Genomic DNA, 16858 nt, shown 5'->3' on the forward strand with positions numbered 1-16858 from the left:
AGAAACCAGGGATCTTAAAGGAGCTGGATAATAGTAGGAAATATGATTTCAATAAATTAAATCATACAAAAAAAAATATATATGTATATAACCTGTAGATCATAAAAGTATACAGCAGAATCAATCTCTCAGCCCTTTGTCTTGTGTATGCTGTGCAGCACATTCAACTTAAAAACCATTTAGGAACAGGAGACATTTTACATTTCTTTGTAAAATGACATGTAAATTAATGATACTTTAAAAATATCTAAAATGTTAGATTTCATTAGATTTCACTTAATTTCATTTCACTAGATGATAAAGTGGAACAATTATACTTTTAGAAAGGAAAGTCACAATCAATATTATGAGTTTTGCTTGCACTCAATATCTATTGCATTAACTTCAGAAAATGGATAAAAAATAATTACCATAATGCAAGTATATTCTAATGGAGTGGAATACAACACAACATCTATGCGTTTTTGTGCTTAGGATTATGCATACTACAAACAAAAGAATTCTTGGCATTAAAAACAAATCAATTACGTTACAAATATTTTTCCAAATTTTAGCTCTAACCACCACGTTTTCCTACTTTTTATAATACAAATCATAAGAAGGAGACTCCATTTTGAACTCAGTGTTACAAATATTTTAGAAATTAATAGTAACCAACTAAGTATGATAACTTAGTTACAAATCTACTATTTGAAATTATAGTAGTGGTCATTGCATTTTTATTTATATTGTTAATTTATTTTTTTTATTCTTAAAATGGTATGATTGCAATTAGCAATATTCATTAAAACAATGTTAACTAGAAAGTCATTTTGGCTTTGCATTTCTTAAATGGCATAGAGAAAAATAACATTTAATTCATTGGATTTGTCCTTTGTTTTTCCTTCTTGCTTAAAATCTATGAACAGAACTGATTTATACATTTTTTATATAATTCATTTACTCTCCAAGTCAAAAAAAGAAGCAATGGATCAGCTGAACCATAATGACATCCTAATTTTGATCAGGAATGGAAAAATGCATACTTAGGTCAGATTTGTAGACATAATGTTAAGTCCACAACAAAAAAAGCACATTCTGGGAATAATGAGCTTCCTAGCTTCAGATGTTCAAAGAACTGGACAAATTCAGAAATATGGCAAAATCTAGTCAAAATCTAGAAGGCCAAAGTAATTAGAAAAATCAACAAGCAAATAATGGGAAATGTTCAGATAAATTAGTTGCAGGTAGCATGAGGTAAGAGTCTGACTTGTCCTAATGGTCTGATCATGAAACAGTTGTAGCTTTTTATCAGTTCCACCAGTCAAAATCCCCAGGTGACCTGTGGAGTCAATGTGGTGTTCATCTGTTCGTAAACTAACAACAGATGTGACCTGAAGGCAGGAACACTGATAATGCCATGTATACCTATCTTTTCCACCAAGTCACCTGCACTCATGTGACAATACAGCCCTTTAAACTGATGAAAATTTCTGTGGCAGCAAGGGTTAAAAAATGCTAAGACTATCATTTTATGTCATACACTCTATCAAAGATGAAAAAAAAAAAAAAAAAGAAATGGTACAGGTGCAGCTAAGTGTGACTAACCTGTATGCTTACATGTACCTTTTGCTTATGCTTGCTTTATGAAAAGTATTGAGGAAAGTAGTGAGATCATAGAAACATAGAATCATTTAGGTTGGAAAAGACCCCTAAGATCATCTAGTCCAACATTTAGAATTCCAGAGAACTCTAGAAATGTTTATTTCTGTTCTTTCCTATATAGGAAGTCTACAAGGACAAAGTAAGATATGGACATCAGCACTGTAACTGTGTACTGCAAGCTTTGTGAATCATGTAAGAGGATTTATAAACTGACGTAGTAGGCTTTAAAAATGTTACCTGCAAGATAGTGTACTTGGCTGGAATGAGGAATGAGGTGACGAAATAACAGTTAAAGTGATTTTAAATAATCTAGCATGAAAGTATTACAATTCCAGGGAATAAGGCAATATTTTTTTTAATTTGCATTTATGACACAAGTAGAATAGGAGAAAAAGACTGATTCATATAATGAACAGCATAAATTAAGGACCTGCTATCTATCTAATAAATGAACCTAAATGGAATTCTAGCAGATAGAGAGAGGAGGAAAAACAAACAAACAAACAAACAAAAAAACCTCTCTTAGAAGGGAGCAGTGAAAATATATTCTGAAGTAATTTACAAGTGAAAGACAACCTTAAAATAGGAAGGATTGAGGACTGAAAGGAGACCTAAATTTCATGAGAAATGGAGGCAGCCTAGGGAGAAGAAAAAAAAAAAAAAAAGTACAAATTATATGTTATATTGCAACTTCTTAAGTTTCTTAAGTTTCTTAAATTAAGTTTCTTTTGTAACTATTTCCAATCTGTAATGAATGTGCAATCTTTGGGATATTTTTTTCTTTTTCATTTATTGTTTCAAATCTGTATAGTGATCAAACTGGCTTCAAGTAAATATATACATTATTGTATAACAACACTGTATAATAGTTTCATCAAAAACCCAGATCCAAATATGACAATTTTTTTTTCTTTGTAACCCAAAACAAGGTTGGGAATCCAAGATATTATGATACATTTTCTTCTAATGGGAGAGCCAGTTTTGTGCATTCAGTAAATGTGCCTACAGGCATTACACAATAGCAAGGACAGACAAGTGGTAAAACAGGACTGTTATAATCTCTTATTGTCTCTCTGCATTACACATTTTGCATCAAGATGCAGTTTGGTAAATGTTTTAAATTAAGGCAAAAGAGCAATGTTTTTTTCATGCTACCAGCTATGTGTCCCATGCATGCCGTAGGTTGTTAGCATTTTTGAGCCATGCAGAAAGCTGGATCAGAGAAAAAGATGGGGGTATAAGTGGAGGCAATGCAATATGTATTCAACCATACTAATTCCCTAATCCGTCTGCATTGCTTTGTGAATGCTGCAGCAGCCAAAGAGGGAGGGAGAAAGGAATGTGTGGCTGGGGACCAGACTAAGCCAGTAACATTTCAAAAGCAACAATACTATTTTATTCTAAAAGTCACATAAGCACTGTTTATGCAGTTCCTTAGCCTGCTCTCTAGTTCTGGTTTAATCTTACCAAATTGGTGGTTGCCTCTCTGAAAAACTTCTCTAAAACAGTGCATATTTGTCTTGACACTTTGGTCAAAATTGAAATGTATTGCCCACAAACACCAATGTGCCAGTGTTTTTGTGCCAGTTTGCACTTAAAACCAAGTCTGCATTGAGAACACTTAGCTTCTTTCTTAATTTCTGTTATCATCTTCCAAGAGATTCTTCCTCTTTTGATTTATTTTGTCCAATTAACTCCTTGGTTTTGCTCAACTTTTCCTGGCTTTATGAACATTATTAGTATTTATACTGTACTTTAAAAGGTATATAATAGTATATAAATAATATATCTAATTGAAGGTTTCAGTAAAAAGGATCCTTTCAAGGGAATGCTGAGCCCTGGAAAAGGTCAAGGTGTAAGGAGGTGTATTTCAAGATGTATTTCAATACACCTCAACAATATTTAAATTTTGAATGTATATTAGATGTTACTTGCAGAATTGTGGATGAAAGTAGAAAAAAAAATTTAAGACACTTCATACCCAGAATAACACAGTCTTATTGCCAGCTATAGGAGCTCTCATGACAAGCACAAAATTGAGCAATGTTCTACTGTAAACAAAGATGACATAACATGCTGTTATTTTACAACACTGCTCATCTATAAACATCTTATTCTTGTCATCTGTTTACTTACTAATAACTAGTAAACTAGAGAGACAAGACACTGAAAGGAATAAGTATAAAGTAGAGGCTTTCATTTCTGTGTCACCAGTTCAGACCCAGTGGTGTTCATGTTGAAAGGAGCATTTCCTTATACCATGGTTTCAAATCATTTCTCAGATGATACATATCTTCATCACAAAATCAGTTCCATAACTGCCACTAAGTGCATCAGTGTTGATCATCTCTTTAGAGAGACTGGAAATTGAATGTTGCAAGTGAAAATGGTATCTTGCCCTGAAAGAACTAAGAACACGCATGCCTCAGAGGCACATTAACAGGAGAGTAAGGGAAAAGTAGCATATATGTTAATTTAAACAGAGGAAGAGAGAAAGAAAGATCTTTGTAATCTTACTGTTTCGATTTCTTAATTTCTTCTTTAACTAACTTTAATAAATATGTAGGGAAGAGTTCTAGTATTTTTGTTTGATTTTGTTTGCTTGTTTTTATAGAAGCATTAAGATTAATTTCTGATATCAAGTCTGTTCACTTTCTATATACTTAAAGTGCTGATTTGTAGCAGGGCAGCAGGAAGGTAGAGAATGTAAGATGAAAAATGAAGACAAAGAAGCTATAAGAATTACGCACCAAACTTGTGCTGGTATTTTTACATTTTAATAATTTAATTGTCACTATATTCAGAAAATTATGTTTTGTTTTGTTTTGTTTTTTTTTTTTTCTTTAAATGCTTTGAAAATGCACTGATGTTTTTAAATTACGTAATCGTCTAGTTCTTTAGACCAAAAAATGTATCAATAATTCATTGGAATTTTTCTTTAGGATTACATTCTTTATTTAAAAAAAAAAAAAAAAAAAAAAAAAAGAGGAAACTTTGGACTTTGAAACGTTTTTGATATAGAGCCTCATTTTAAAAAGAAGTTTTAAAATCATGTCAATATATTGGGACAACTTTTCCAGTAACACCTAAGCATGAACTAAAAAGCTTAGCTAATTCATCTTAGCTGTGACATGCAATTTATGGTCCATGGGATTTTAGAGGCCTGCTGTCAATATTGCAACAAAGGAAGACTGTTTTTTCTTCCTGTTCATGTAGAGAGGTTCATCAACAGAAAAGCAGAATTACCACATGAGAATGTCTCTTTCGACTAGAAGACTTGTATTCATTTGTAGATATATTTGCTTTCAATTATTTTGACTTTTTTTTTTTTTTTTTTTTTTTTAATTGCCAGGCATCCAATTCCTTGAACAAGGCATCTAATCTAGTTCACAGAGTTATTCCACTCATTCTCAAAGTTGTCTAAATTTACGAAGAAGTTGACATTATTGGCTATAGAGCAATCTTCTGTTAAGAACTGTTTTTTTAAAAAGCATATATATTAGAAACAAAACAAACCACCAAAAATCCAAAGCCACCAAACACCTTGCAGAAAATTCTATTTCATTTTCAACAGGCAGAGAACTGTAGTATTTAGTAAGTAATTACTTCTCTATTCTTAAAAAAAAAAAAAAAAAAAAGGTCTCATTATAATCACAGCAAAATGATAATGTTATAATGGTATTGTTCTGGATAACATCAGTGACTGACACAACTGGGTACTTAATTACAAACCTAAAAAACATTCACTTATTTCCAGGCTGAACTATACATTTAACTATACGTTTAATGGAACTATACATTTAACTCATATGAAAAACTAGCAAACTTTGAAAATCTATTAAGATGAAAAAACATGTCTGTTCTTGGGCCAGAGTTCTATATTATTGATATGCATGTTCAGCATCAGTAGTTTAATTTTTATAAGCACTATGGATATTTCAAAGTGTGCTATTGTGCATTACTGCTTCAAAATTTCATTGAACTGTAATTTAAGAAAAGTGTGAAGGAAGAAACAGTTTATAAACATGGAGATGCATTTAATTTGATACTTTAATGAACACTGCATTAGTTTCTAAAGAATACAGTTTCAGCTTTATTGGATTACAGTTATCTCTACTTCCCTAGACATGGGATCAAAATGTGAATCTTAAATTAGATTGTCTTCAGATTTGTTTTTGTCCATGTATTGTATTTATCCTGTAGCTGATTAATGTAAGTTCACAAAGAAAACATCAGAATCTCTTGGTAAATGTCTTTCAAGACTTGCAATGTACATATATATATATATATTGTTCATGAAAAATGACATTGAATATATATGAAAAGAATAAAGTAAGGTTGATAGATAATTAGAATCATAGAATCATAGAATATCCTGAGTTGGAAGGGACCCTTAAGGATCATCAATTAAGATTTCAAATTAATTACTGTCTTAATTAAATTTTGATATGAACAGGTTGATAAACATGGTTTATTTAGCAACATTATTCTAAAAGAAATAAACTAAACAAAACACTGAAATATTGTCTTTTTTTTTCTTTTTTTTTTTTTTTTTAAATAATATCTAAGTATGACATAAGGCAGAAGAAATGATAGATTGCTAATTGTTTTTAACTTTCCAGTAATGAGGTTTTGCATATGTTATAACTGATTAATTTATCTCCAGCTATTATGCTTGGAACAAAACTAGGCATAGTTCTCCATGTGGCTCTTTAATCAATTAGCTCTTATTTATTTATCTAATTTTTAGGATTTAGAAAAGAAAATGTAGTACCCAACTGGCAACAAGTAAGGTCAAATGCATAGTTATGGTAGAATAAAATACTGTTAATAATCAAGTGCATATCTTTTTAACTACAAATGATACGTTATTTTGTTAATACAAAAACCTAAAATATAATAAGGAATAGAAGTTCTATTTTGCTGATTTTTTTCTTCCATATTTTTTCTAAAATACAACTGTAAACCCTTGGATGCAGGAACAATCTTTAACTTTGCTTTTGCATGGTGTTATTAAAGTGACACAAAAGCCATACAGAGCCTTTGAGATGTACTAATGGTTAGATACACACTCTGCCTAGCACATTCCCCCTTCTTACAAGCCAGACCTACAGTCCTGTAAAGTTTGCTTCTTTCCTAATGCCCAGACTGTAATTTCTCAGAGCAAGAGCTGTTTGTTCAGCTACACAAATGCTGCCTCATGCTTTTCACCAAAGGATAGTAATATGGCCTTAAGGAGATCTAAAATTTCTAAGGGATTCTGAGGGTGAGAGCAAAGGGGATTATCTCAGTCCTTCTGGTTAGGAGAACTCTGACTATGACCAAGCGAAGGAAACCAAACAACGTTTAGATTGTTGGTGTTATCTTCCAGGGTCTGGCTACCTTAATCATGGTACCTCATATAAAAAAGAAAGAGGACTGCTGGAAGGTGAAGCAGTGGAGTTCTTTATATGAGACAGTAACTGGAATGCATGGATCTCTGCCTAGGGGTGGATGAAGAGTGAGCAGAGAGTTTATGGGTAAGGATTAAAGGGTTTAAGTATCAGCCAGTACCATGGCTGATACTGTTGTGGGTGTTTGCTACAGGCCACCTAATCAGGAAGAGGAGGTAGATGAAGCCTTCTTCAGACAGTTGGAAATAACCTCTCAGTCACAAGCCCTGGTTCTCATGGGGGACATCAACCACACAGATACCTGCTGGGAAGACCATACAGCTAGGCACAAACAGTCCAGGAGGTTCCTGAAGTGTATTGATGACAACTTTTTGACATGGTTGGTGGAGAAGCCAACAAGGAGAGGTGTTCTGCTGGACCTTCTATTAACAAATGAGGAAAGTCTAGGGGGAGATGTGAGGGTCAAGGACAACCTTGACTGCAGTGACTATGATGTGGTGTAGTTCATGACCTGGCAAGGAGGAAGCTGGGCAAAAAAATAAGATTGCAGCCCTGGACTTCAGGGCAGCAAACTTTGGACTCTTCAGGGATCTACTTGGAAGAATCCACGGGTTAAGGCCCTAGAAGGAAGAGGAGTCCAAGACTTCACATCCTCCAAAGCTCAAGATTGGTGCATCCCTATGAGTAAGAAGGGAAGCAAAGGGTTCAGGATGAGCAGGGAGCTCCTGGTGAAGCTCAGACAGAAGAAGGAAGAAGAAGGACATTTACAGCATGTGTAAAAAGAGAAAGGCCACTTGGGAGGAATATAGGGATTTTTTCATAGTATGCAGGAATGCAACAAGGAAGGCTAAGAACCATTTGGAATTGAATCTGGCAAGGGATGTCAAGGACAACAAGAAGAGCTCCTTCAAATACATCAGTAGAAAAAGGAAGACTGGGGAAAATGTTGGCACACTACTGAATGGGTTGGGTTCCCTGGTGACAAAGGATACAGAGAAGGCATAGTTGCTCAATGCCTTTTTTGCTTCAGCCTTTATTGCTACGGTCAGCCCTCAGGAATCTCAGACCCTAAAGACAAAACAAGTCCAGAGAAAGTAGGACTTTCCCTTAGTCAAAGAGGATCAGGTCAGAGATCATTTAAGCAAACCTGACATTCACAAATCCATTGGCCCTGATGGAATGCACACATGTGTGGCTGATGTTATTGCTAGGCCACTCTTCATCATCTTTGAAAGGTTGTGGAGAAAAGGAGAGGTGCCTGAGGATGGGAAGAAAGCCAATGTCATATCAGTCTTCAAAAAGGGCAAAAAAGGAGGACCCACGCAACCACAGGCCAGTCAGCTTCACCTCCATCCCTGGAAAGGTGATGGAACAGCTCATCCTGGAGGTCATCTCCAAGCATGTGGAGGATAAGATGGTGATCAGGAGATTCAGAAGTCCCTTCCAACCTTGGCCATTCTGTGATTGTGTCTCTGTGTGCATTTGTTTTTCCTTTTACTTATTTATTATCCCCTTTTGTATTGAAAGAATCCTTGACTGGATAATCTTAAGGGTGCAGACACTCTCACCTTTTAAATTTCCTTACAAAGAAGAAACGACTTGCTGCGCGGACAAGGTAAGTGAAAGCAGTTGATTTAGCATAACTTGACTTTAGTAAGGCTTTTGGTATAATTTTCCATTGCATTCTCATTTGGCAGATGATGCAGTGTAGGCAGGATGAACATTACTGATCATTATGAGCATAAAAGAAACTGAAATAACCCATCAGTCAGCATTAGGACCCATACTGTCCAACATCTTCATGAACAGTCTGGGTGACTCAGTGCACTGTTAGCAAATTTGCAGATAAGAGTGAACCATGAAGAAATACTGATATGCCAAATGACAGTTTAAACCTTAGTGAACTGGAGGACTGAACCAATAGAAACCTCATAAAGTTCAATAAGAAAAAGAACAAAGTCTGGCATGGAGTGAACTGACTTCATATATGGATTGATATAAACAGGGAACTGACTGGTTGAAATTCAGCAGATGCAGAAGGCTCAGAGAAGAAGCCTACAGCAACTTGAAAGGCAGTTAAAAAGAAGAAGTCAGTGGATAAAGATAGCAACTTGAGAATTTCAGGCTGAGTGTCACGAAAAGATTTTTCACCAGGACAGTAGTGCAACATAAGAGCACTTCTCAAAGACACCAAGGAAACATCTTCTTCAATGGCCTTCAAGATACAACTAAAGATAGTCACAGATAACCTGATTTACCAGCAAGAAAATATTTTTGCTTCAAGCAATTTGGGCAACATGACTGCACAAGATATTGGTCAATATTTCTGTGATTCTATGAAAAAAATGCACTAGACAACAAAATAAAATGGGCTCAGACTGAGATAAAACTGCAGAAAGGGGCAAATGCAATATTCACGTGGTTATAATTAGTTCTCTTTACAGCATAGAAAATGTTTAGGATTCATGACACTCACAAAATGATAAAAACACAAAAGAATAACACAAAATAATTTATAATCTGGAATGAAATATTTTATATTAAGACTTAAAAAGCTCATATTAAAGAAAAAGAATACTCTGAAGTATGTGACTTTATTGCAGTACTTAAAAACCTAATATAAGAACAGATGCTAATATCAAGGGTCCTGTAATCCAGCAGATAAAAACAGAGCAAGAGCCAGTGACTAGAAGTTAAAAATCAAAGTTTTAATTCTAAGTGTGGCAGGGTAATCAATGAAATCAAAGAAAGTGATAGCTTCTCTAAGATCTTGATGTTTTTAATGGCTGAGTTTGTCTCCAGAAGTTATTCTTTAGCCAAATCCTAATTAGTGATTGCAATATCAAGAGAATTGGGTGAAATGAAATTTCAAAAAGAGAGAACAAAACATGTTCAGGGATGTTTCCCTGAACATCCAAGCACACTCTTTTTTTTTTTTTTTTTTTTTTTTTTTTTTTAAATCACATGCTGTGGGTAGTGTCTGATCAGGCACTGTTGAGGTATTTTCTGTTTTTTGTTTTTGTTTTCTATATTAGATGTAGTCACATTTTATGTGACTACATAGAAAACATGACAGATACTCATACTGGAAGATATGAGCATCTGTCAAAAGGAAGAAGCTCTAGGACTATTTTTTTCCCCCTTGGTTTTCATTGAGTTGAATGGGAGTAAATATCCAGAATTTAGATTTCCTTCTTATATTTATTATGTTTCATTTTTGAAAACAGGAGTTTCCATGGTGAATGTATATGTTTAGGTAATTTAAACCATCTCTTTTGAGTGTGTATGTTTTTGGACTTTTCTTTAAGAAACAGTAGGGAAATGTAATTTAATTCCATTTTTAGTAAGGGCTTGCTAAAACAATCTTTTCACAGAAAGCAGAAACACCCAAAATAGCTATGGCAAAATCTGAACAATAAAAGAAAAAAGAAGAAAAGAAAGAATCCTAAAGTATCTGTCATATAGTAAGTTTGGTGAAAACTTTACAGCTTAAAGTCTGTGGCTTTTACAACACTAACCTAGCAATCACTTAAGTGTACCTTTTACAGATACCACTCCAACATTAAACAATAATTCAATAACAGTCCTTTTATTTTATTTATTTTATTTTATTATTATTTTTTTTTTATATGAAATTAGTTGTGATGTTGTTTGCTTAATACAGTCAATACCTGGTGTACATTACCTAAATGTGAGATTTAGATTATCTGTAGCCACATTTCTGAATTCTGGTATGCAGGACAGCTAAAAATAGATTACATAGATTACATAGATTCAATAGATTTGTTCACATTTTCTAGCTCTGTACAAACTGCCAAAATTATTTTTAACATTCACATCCTGGCAGTTTAAGTCCTAATAATATTTCTGTTATACATACTTCAATAATCCTGTATATCAGCTACCTTTTTTTTCTGAGTATTTCTGAAATGAATGCATGATTGGTCCCTAAAAGTCACTAACTGGAAACTCTGTTCTGTTAATAAACACCACCTACTTTCCTACCTCTCTTTCCCATCATCAATGAAGATGAGATCAATCTTGACATGTTTAACATTGCTCTCAAAACCCCCAAAAAGCATTTCAACTAGATTGCTGTGTTCCTACAGTGCCACTCCACTGAAAACATCAAGACCATTTCATTATTTATAGTGTCTAATAATCCAGTGTTATACTTCAGCTTTAAATAAGAAGTGTAGACATTCAAAAAAATGAAATGATATTTCATAACACTATTATAACTAATTATAAATTATTACATCCAGGACATTCAGAGTTTTCAGTATATGAATAATCCATAAATGAAGTTATTTTTTCTTGCTTGTAATCAATAGAATAGCACAAAAATGCCTATCATCTTTACATTGAATAAAGACTGCCACAAACTTTATCAGTAAAATTGTTATTGAAGTCAATGATTTTTAACTATGCCAGATACCTGTTTAATAACTGTAAAATAACGCAGTAAGTACAAAAGGAATCACTGTTCAAAACAGGACTATGTTCACTGAATCCCCTTGCTGTGTGGTCCAAGGTACTGTATTGCTTTCTTTCTTAGCAGCTGTTATTTCCCCTTCCCAGTCACAATGAATAAAGCTGCCTTATATCTCAGGACAACAGGAAATAGAAAAGTGCATCTCAAACTCTTCTGTTCAAAAAGCAAAATAATTATGTTGAAAATAACATAAAAAAGGAAGAACTACACAGTGACTTGATTAAATGATCAAATAAGGGATTAATTATAACATTTCTCCTCTACATATTACCGCCCATACATGTTATACAAACCCTGGAAGCTACTATGAAAGAAAGGGATGATAGAAACTTTTCAATAAACAAACAAACAAACAAACAAACAAACAAACAAAAAAACAGCACTAACTAACAAAACAAACAACAGCAACAAAAAAGGCAGAGAATTAGAGAATCAGCAGACATGCAATTCCCTCATTCCTCACTCCTGCCAGCAAAGCTATAATATTGGGCAGTGATTAAATGAATAATAATAAAAAGCACTCTGCTGAAAACTAGTGTAGATCAAGTGTTTTTCTTAAAAACACCTTATTTTTTTATTGTATTTCATCATTTTCTACTGTCACTGTATGGGAGGTATTTTTCATTTCAGTAATCTGTATCAGTTCTGTCTCATTAAATCCTTTCCCCACCTTAGGGGTGTCATGCTTTATAGGTATATTTCTCATATGCATTCCTTCTCAAAAATGAACATAAAGAAGTATATGCACAATGGTACCAAAGCTAACCCAAATTTGACATGGAGAAAGAAAAGACAGAAGGAGGAAAGATACAGACTGAGTCTTACAGTATTGAGAGGAAGAGTCCAGAGTGGGTATTTCTGTAGTCTGTTGAGTATTTAATTTGATTTGATGCAGTTCCAGGGGCTTATATAAGATTGGTAAGTACATTCCTATTTACTCAATCATATATTTTAAATGTTTCCACAAATATTCTTGTTGTTTTCCTATGCCAAGAAAGTCCACAGTAGATGTATATGTCTCGCAGACTCTGTCAGATACTTTGGAGTTTTTTACTGAGTTTCAGCTCAACTGAAAATATATCAAGGATGAGATAATATATCAAGGACAGAGAAAGAGATGTTGACAGGCCTTTTTACTTTTATTTATTTTTTAAGATAATGAAAAATAATACACTCCATTTAATCATATGCTTATGCCCAAACATTTCAAAGAAAAGTATTTTAAATAATCACTGATTGTGAAACATATGTTCCTTCTTTTTCAAATCACATTACACCTGGATCTGAACCGTTCAGGTATATGTCTATACTGCTCACCCTGTCCTCTCATGCTATCTCTGTCTATAACTTTGCTTTATTGCAATGATGTTGCTAATCATTTCTATTTTAGGTCTCAAATTACATATCCATAATGAAGCACTTAAGTATGGATCTGATATTTAGGGGTACTAAGTATGCAGATGTTTCATCGGGAAGCTAACAAGGAGCTACTGGGCAATCAACATTGTTGAAAATTGGGTACTAGGTAGAACCAGATCTGAAAATGTTGATTGCAGGGTTATACACCTTCACAAAGAGTACACGAACAGAAATAGAGATTGATCTGATGTGATTATCATTTAAATACATCTATTTTCTCACATTAAGGAATGAGACATGAGATGAATATCAACTAATGAGTTTTCGTTTCTTTGCTAGTTGGGTATAAAGACAAGTAGTATCACAGGAAATCAAAAAAAGAGGCACTGAAAGAAAAAAAATCTCTCACTGAATATAGCTGCCTTAATGCAGCTCTCAAATAAGTAGTTCTGGCCTCCTAAATAAGAGACTCCAGTGAACTAGAACTTTGGAGTCTAGCCTAATTGATCTTGATATTTCTGATTTTACAGAATAAATCTGAGATTCAAAAAACAAACAAACAAAAAAAAACCACAAGTATCAAATTAAAGGTAACATGTTTATGTTTTGTTCTAAAATACTGTTTTCTGTGATTGAAGATACTTTTTACTCACATTTCTCAGTGATTTTAGGAGCTAGATATGAGCATGATATTTTAGCCTGCAAAGGAACTATCTGAGGAGCTAGTCATCTGTGAAGTCATTGTTGATCTTGCATTTTAGGTTTAATCATTCTCTGTCAAACTGAAATGCATAGTACCCTTTCTGCTAGCACTGGTAGTGTAAAACCCTTCAGTATGCAATGTATGAGGATACCAGATGATACTATATATAGTAAATTTAAATTTTTTGATTTATGAAACCAAATCAGTCATAAAAAATGCTACATATTTTCCTAGTATGCATAAGAGAAGGATGTACCACATTTTGCAAAGTAAAAATTCCATTGTAATTACACAGTACTTTACAGCAGTTTTGTAATCACACTGCTGGAGAGCAAAGTTATTGAACACTTGAAACATAAACAAACTACAAAGCAGCTATAATCCAGCCAAAATCAGTTGTTAACACAGAGTCAATGTCTATTTTGTAAATTATCTTAACATAACTGTATATAGGTGGGAATTTCTGTGTGAAGTAGCATTCTAATACATTATAGCTGAAAGTAAGCTATGTCTATTGTTGAAGACGTTTTACTTCAGAGTCAGTATCGGCTGCTTGATTTCTATGGCCTCTCTTCATGCGCATTACCAGATTTTGGATATTTTCGTAGATCTCAGTGTGAATCAGCTATTTATGTTCTGAAAGATTAGTTCTCTGTTGCTGATGGACTGAGTAGGGTACAACAACAGCCTGAGTAGGGTACAACAACAGCCTCGGAGCTTTTCCAGGATGTTTACTATAGCTCCTAACTTGCCAACAGATACATTTAACGGAAGCAAAAAGATTAATTGTCCTTACATCAATAAGGAAAAGGAAAAGGAAAAGGAAAAGGGAGAGGGAGAGGGAGAGGGAGAGGGAGAGGGAGAGGGAGAGGGAGAGGGAGAGGGAGAGGGAGAGGGAGAGGGAGAGGAAAAAGAGAAAGAAAAGGAAAAAGAGAAAGAAAAGGAAAAAGAGAAAGAGAGAAAATACTTTTTGTTTATATCATGTAAATATATGTTAGAATTTATAATCTCAGTGCCAAGAAAATTATTATAAAAAATGGATGGATCATATACTCCAGCTCTTCAAATATGACTTAAGTGAGCTTGATTATAAACAAGATCTTTCCTGGAACATGGAAACTGAACTATGAACTATTATGAACTATTATGAACTTCTAGACTTCAGGAATGCATCTGCCATCTCACTTGCTCTAGGGTCTGTGTGAAATTGGCAGACAATTGCCAAACCACAGTAGTGAGGTAGCTTCATGGTAGTTCAGACAGCTGAGTCAGCATTTCTTCTATGCAAAATCATGAAATTTGCAGATAAAAATTTAAATATCTAATTAAATTCAGGAGTAACAAGCGGCATCTTGACACAAATTTGGATGACCAAATTTGAAAGACTAGAAAGATTAAGATTTCCTTTTCAGAATTCAAAAATTTGGCATTATTAAAGTAAATGTCAAAAAAGATTCTTTTCTGGGTGAAAATCTTTTCTGGGTGAAATCTTTTTTTAAGATTTTTGGTTTCAGATGGGAGTCATGCAATTTGAATGACTGCAAGAAAAGTAATGTGGATAAGCTTTATATGTGTGTTTGCACAGCTAGGACATTTAATTTTGTTATGTATAGACATCAGAGAAAAAATCCAAATCCTTTTGTTAAGCATGTCTTACCTTCATAGTAAACTTTGAACCCATGAGCACTAACAGCAAAGTCACTTGTCAAGCGCAGTGAAAATACAGATTTTGTACTTGTCACAGGTGGAGGAAGATGAAATCCTGTTAATCTACAAAAAAAAAAAAAAATGCAACTCATGGTTAATTGTCTTAAAACTGTATTATAGCTTGCTGTGAATATATTGCTGTTTCATCATTGAAAGGGCAGACAACTTAAAGTATATTATATATATATTATATATAACTTAAAAGTTTTTATGATAGTTTGAGACATCGGTATAAAATATGAGGAGTTTTAATGGACACTGAGTCAGGTAAGGTACATTGGTTTGAGAAAATGTGTGTGGTAGAGATGATTGTATGATATAGAAACTGGACTTTAAAAAGTGTCTAGAGTATCAACGGAAGAAAAAAAATAAAACAGCCAATTTACACTATTTAGGGTTATGTTCAAATTTCTATTGCATTATTAATTTTATATGGACTTGTCTTAAAAGTTATAGTGGATGAATTTTCTGCTGCAGTATAATGGAAAATGAAGAAAAAGTTCATAAAGAAATCTCTCTTGAAGTGAATTACAGGGTTGCTAGGGAGCTGAGGGTTTGGTGGAGTGTTTTAATTTTTGTTTGTTTTGTTTGCTTTGTTGTTTGGTTGGTTGGTTGGTTGTTTTTTTTGTTTGTTTTTAATTAAACCCACTCACTATATGTGAGATGCATATGAAACGACAATTTTTGTGTACTCATAGCACTGGTGACATGCACTACAGATATCCATCTCTAAGCATTCTTTTTGTTTTATGTACATATGGCAGCATTTATTTTTTCTAAATGATTTGGAAATATTCTAGGAGAATATAACCTCATCAGGCTTCAGAATATAACCTCATCAAGGTATCAGACCAGTAATCCCCATGCTATCTACAAGACAAAAAAATCTAAAGAACAAGTTGAATAATTTTGCAGTGTATGCTCACCAGCAAATCTGGACATGCCATTAGAGCCCAGTTTGTCTTTTGTGGCAATTGTGTAGCAGCATAGGTTGACTTACTTTATTAATGTTTAATGTTAAATTGTTTTCATGTGTTCGTAGCTGAGCACTGTAGTCCACAATTCTTGGTTACAGTCATAACTGGTAAGACAACCAAATGGTAAGGTACTGTTACAGCATAATGACCAGGAAATAGATGAAAAAAAGTAGTTATGATGATTAAAGAGATGTATATACAGATCTATATGCAAGAAGTCATCAACGCATGTATCCAGAAACCTGTCGTTGGTTTTGTCATTTGTATCTTCACGAATAATGTAATTAAACCAAGACTAGATTTAAACAACTTATGTTTAATATGCAGAGGCAGAGTATTAGTTGCAGAACACTTTGGATTTAGTAAGCACATTTTAAATTTGATTGCAAGAATATAGTTTAATTCAAAGAATAAAACAAATTAATAAGATTTTTACCTCTCCCAAATGAGCATAAGTATAATTATTTGACAAGTCAAGATAAATGCACATTTCCTATTAACTTTTTCGTAATCTAATAAATACATTGATCCATTGGTAAGTATCACCACATGAAAATAAACTGACCAAGATAAAACCAAG

At 33.6% G+C, this 16858-nt stretch overlaps 1 protein-coding gene across 1 annotated transcript in view; it reads right to left on the bottom strand.

The window, feature by feature from the left end:
- The window catches only part of CSMD3 (CUB and Sushi multiple domains 3), a 668812-nt gene that overhangs the window by 540246 nt on the left and 111708 nt on the right, over window positions 1-16858 (bottom strand). Inside the window, 1 exon segment of the mRNA XM_068672527.1 lies at window positions 15252-15364. Coding sequence (XP_068528628.1) covers window positions 15252-15364 — 113 coding nt within the window.

Source organism: Anas acuta, chromosome 2 (genome assembly GCF_963932015.1).
Source record: "Anas acuta chromosome 2, bAnaAcu1.1, whole genome shotgun sequence".
Taxonomy (NCBI): domain Eukaryota; kingdom Metazoa; phylum Chordata; class Aves; order Anseriformes; family Anatidae; genus Anas; species Anas acuta.